The 4650-nt window shown below is 42.3% G+C and overlaps 1 protein-coding gene across 1 annotated transcript; it reads left to right on the top strand.

The window, feature by feature from the left end:
- Positions 1–547: 547 nt before the first annotated feature.
- exd1 (exonuclease 3'-5' domain containing 1) lies at positions 548–3929 on the top strand. Its single transcript, XM_061083004.1, has 10 exons — positions 548–677; positions 831–899; positions 987–1020; positions 1102–1198; positions 1899–1985; positions 2080–2184; positions 2266–2346; positions 2451–2594; positions 2691–2882; positions 3243–3929. Exons 1-10 carry the CDS (start codon positions 548–550, stop codon positions 3927–3929), a joined length of 1626 nt encoding a protein of 541 aa, XP_060938987.1.
- The last annotated feature ends 721 nt before the right edge of the window (positions 3930–4650 follow it).

Raw genomic sequence — 4650 nt, 5'->3', positions numbered from 1 at the left:
CTATTTTTAATCTGACAATAATTTGACTTTAAGCTTGATTTCATCACTGTCACAAGATAACTTACTTACTTACTATAAGTTTTACTAACTAACCTACTTACTTACTCATAGTAAGTGTATTGAAAACAATAACATATGTGACCTCCTGCTACCATCAGCATGGATTCATGAAAATATCATATATTTAACTTCACTGCTGGTGACCAAAGTCAGACATTTTTAAATGATTTTCTAAATACTATTGCATCTCTATATACGTATATGATGTTTCTGTAGCAGAAGATGCATTTTATTGATATTTAATCGGTCGGGTGTGCTGAGGACTAAAGGCCGAGTCTGGAATTAACGGAGAGTTTGTGAACGCATCATTAAACCGGTGGTTTAGCTTTACGACAGGTGGCTAAGGTGGCTAAGCTAACTTGCTAAGCGCGAAGTTGTAAACGCAGTTCGTCGTCACTGTAGCTCACACGGGAAAAGGCGCTGAAAGACTTTGTGTCGGGTTCGTCGTGTTTTTAAAAGTCTTGAGTTGAGTCATCGTTTATCAAAGATGGTTGTGGACGACATGCAGTTCATGAGCCTCCTCAAGGGGAAACGCATCAAGCTGACCCTTAAGACCTCGTCCTACATCGGCGTCGTCCAGAGGATCAACCCCAACAAAACACTGGTTCTGGCGGACGGTCAGATACATGTATTCATTTGGTTTAGTTAGCCTTTTTTCTGTGCTAAACATGAGCTCACGTCTTAAAATGATTGTATTGCCTGTAGGCCGATAACGTTTCTCTGTTTTCGCTGAAGTTAGCCAAAAGCTAACGTACGTCTGTTTGTTTCAGTGGTTGGTGTGAATAATGGATTCAAATACCCTGGCTCCAAAATCTTCTTTGGGCATGAGATCATCAATGGTGAGTGAACTCCTGACACGTGTGGCTGAGTAGTTATAACGGCAAAGGTTTGATACCTGACATTTATTATCATCATCATATCAACAGTGGAGTTTCACAACGACACCGACAGGGACAGTAGGTAAGTAAACGACACACAACGTGTCACTGCTGGCGACAACACACAGGCCCCACAAACTGTAACCTGCCATGTGTTGCTCAGAAGGATCAGTGAGAGCAGCCTGGAGGACCAGGTGGAGGAGGAGGAGTTCACCAACTTCATCGTCATCGACGAGTTCCATGCGAAGTTTGGGCCTGCTGTAAGCTGATTTAAGTGCTTTTTACACGTATTTTACAGAATGCAAAATTTACACAGATGTTTAATAATAATGGTGGCATGTACAGCTAGGTAGGACAGCTCTCACCCCAGCCACAGACTGTTTGCCCTCCTTCCTTCTGGGAGGCGTTACAGGGTCCCCCGTTCCCGGACCAGCAGGTTCAGGAACAGCTTCATCCCTGCGGCTGTCACCCTGCTGAACTCTGCACCACAGCGATAGCAGCCGCCCCCCCCCCACACACACACACCTTCTCCACTGAATATACTTCCCCCCTCCACCCTGGACTGTCACACGCCCTCCTCCAACCACTGAACATTTGAAAATTCGTACATTGCACTGACTGTTACTTCGTTTTTTATTACTGTATTATCCTGCCTATAGTGTATTCATATTTATATATATTTATTTTTATCCTGCTCATAGTGTATTCATCGTCCGTATATCTTACAATTCCTGTTAATACTGTAATATTCCATATATATTTCTACTGTATAGATCTTATTTATTACATTTTTCACTTTAATATGCACGATACTCTGCACTTTTACTGCCTTTTTTTGCACTTCTGGTTAGACGCTAAACTGCATTTCGTTGCATATGTACTTGTACTGTGCAAATGACAATTAAGTTGAATCTAATCTAATGTGTATGTTGCTACCTGTCTTGACTTATCATCCTTTAGGTGATGGACATCAAAAAGCAGCATGTGATCAGTGTGGGAGCTGATGGACTGGAGGTGCTACAGAGTGGCAGACTGTGTTGGCTGCAGGTGAGACATCTGGTGAAATATTAAACCTCTGCTGTCTAGATTTCTTCCGTCCTTCTTTGGAAAATATATAAATGTCTCATTTTCATTTCTGCAGATTGCCACTAGAAACAAGGTATACTTGTTTGATATTTTGTTACTTGGAGCCCGAGCCTTTAAGAACGGCCTGTCTATGATCCTGGAAAATAAGCAAATACTAAAGGTAAGCATGGTAGATGTTCTTGCTCAATTGCAGTTTATTGATTATTATCATAACATTTACAGTATGTTGATTCTGCTGTAGGTGATTCACGACTGCAGAGCCATCGCTGGATGTCTGATTTCCCAGTTTGGAGTGAAGCTGACCAACGTCTTTGACACACAAGTAAATACAAATGCAGTAGCCTCCACTATTCAGAGGTCAACATGAGGATAATGATGATCATGGCTTGTCTTCACGTTATTTATTTTTTTATTTCATGTGTCAAGGTGGCCGATGTCATGTGCTTCCACTCAGAGACAGGCGGGTTTCTTCCTGACAGAGTCAGTAAGCTGCAGGAGGTGGTGAGTCTCCATCTGAAGGTACCGTCCTCCCAGCTCTTGTCCCTTCGGATGAAGTCACAGCTCATCCAGGTACCACACACACAGATGCACACATACATACATACACACACATATCAAAACAACCTCCTAGCAAAGCAGTAAAAGTGATGTGGGTGTTTTTTACAGGATGAAAGAGAGATGTGGTTCAAGCGCCCGTGTCCTGTGACCCTGCTGAAGGTGATGGCTCAGTCAGTGATCCACCTGCAGCCTCTCAGACTGGTGTTGCTGGATAATCTGATGATTGACTACATGACACTGGTGGATTCATACCTTCACAGTAGCCACTATGAACCTGATGGATTGGACCTGGTCAGAATGGTGGGTAATTCACAAATGGGCAGTTCCTTAGTTTTTTTGTCCCCACCCCACACCTTACCACGCAAAATGCCTTGACTAGCAATAGATATACAATCCATATAAGGTGATCACAAGTTGTTTTTTGTTACCAAGACGAGTCAGATTTATTTTAAATTCTTCATTAATTTCATTAATCACAAATATTTAAATAAGTATAATTTAAACAAGTATAAATATTTTTTGGTTAGCACCTCATTATGTAATTTAAATGTTTCACGGTCTCTGAATTGACAATCAGAACCATGTTTTTTCTAATGCACAGTAACACACCTGCATCAAGGTGAGTGAGTAATCCTCTTATTTACCTGTTTACCTCCACAGAAGAGTGTGTTGGAGTTGCCCACAGAACTCAGGCAGCTGCAGCAAATGCATCAGGAGCGACACAAGTGGGCTGCGGACCACTACCCCGTCACAGAGCATGGTCTGCTGGCTCGCTTCAAACGCCAAACCAAGATCCCATCCCAGACCTTACCTGCACCAGAAGAGGTGAGTCAGACACAGACAGGCTCCTGTGAACCTGCAACTGTGGAGTCGCCACCAGCAGCACAACTGGACCTTCTCTCTAACCAAAAACCCACACCTCCCCCAAGTGTTTCCTCTCTTGATGTCCATGCCTCTCCTGACCTGCCAGCACAAGTGTCCCCTGTCAGTCCCCTGGCTGTGGCTGTAGGCAGAGGCTGCACAGACACACTGATGAACACAATAGGTAGAGGAAGGCCTGTTGGAAAAGAGCAGTCGGCCCAATATGTCTTACCTGCCATAGGGAGAGGCCTTTTCTTCCAGATGCCGTCAGCCCAGATCCCCGGAGCGAGCGCTGGGGACATCAAAAGTCCAGGCAGGGTGGAGACGACTCCAGGCCTCACACCCTCCCAGTGGGTGACGCCGGCTGGCACCAGTGCTACTGAAATCCCTAAGGATACTTCTGGGATGAGAGGCGACATTTCCCCAGCGACTCCCCAGTCCCTCTCACCCTCACTGGCTCAGCTGTTCAAATCCTTCACAGGCTAAAGGAGGTGTCACCAAACACATAAGACCACCTGCTTTAAAGATGTTTGACGTTCTAGATGTTGTGTTTTCTTAGAGTGAGCAGTAGATGGCAGTAAATATCCTGTGTTCCTCAGAGGTTGGTTCGATATCAGGTGTTCATGAGAATAATTTCAGTTTGAAGAAAGAAGAGAAGATTTTGTTGTTGTATACATTGCATATTAATTCAATTAAAATGTATTTCTATCCTTTGGGAAAAAATGCCTCCTTGTCTATAATTGTACTTGTGTTATTCTTTTAAAGCCTTTGAACCCATCTCACTTTAACATTGCATATTGATTCAAGGTAATTGATCAGAATCAGATAGGATTTATTGCCAAGTAGGTTTAAACCTACCTGGAATTTTCTTTGGTGAAAAGGTGCATACATTTAACATAAAGCATAAAAACACAATATGTACTTCCCATAAGAAAGAAATAACTGTATATAAACCAAATATATATACAAGACATAAAAGTTAAATAAAGAGTAAAATGCAAAAACAGATATATACAAGATATAAAAAGTTAAATAAAAAGTAAAATGCAAAGCAGGAGAGAAATGGAGATGTGCAATATGCAATATACTGTTATGTTATGTGTGTTAATGTAACACAGAATTGACACGTGGGTGTGGGATAAAAGTCCAAGTCAGGTATATCTATATCGTTGATATTGATAGGACTTGAAGTTATTAGAACAGATTC

This window comes from Limanda limanda, chromosome 12 (genome assembly GCF_963576545.1).
Source record: "Limanda limanda chromosome 12, fLimLim1.1, whole genome shotgun sequence".
NCBI classification, from domain to species: domain Eukaryota; kingdom Metazoa; phylum Chordata; class Actinopteri; order Pleuronectiformes; family Pleuronectidae; genus Limanda; species Limanda limanda.
Note: the sequence above shows the minus strand (reverse complement) of the source record. Positions and strands in the feature narration are given on the sequence as shown.

Coding starts and splice junctions, on each gene's coding strand:
- exd1 (XM_061083004.1), top strand. CDS start 548: ATGGTTGTGGACGACATGCAGTTCATGAGCCTCCTCAAGGGGAAACGC. Junction 678..830: donor AACACTGGTTCTGGCGGACG/GTCAGATACATG, acceptor TGTTTGTTTCAG/TGGTTGGTGTGAATAATGGA. Junction 2,595..2,690: donor TGAAGTCACAGCTCATCCAG/GTACCACACACA, acceptor TGTTTTTTACAG/GATGAAAGAGAGATGTGGTT.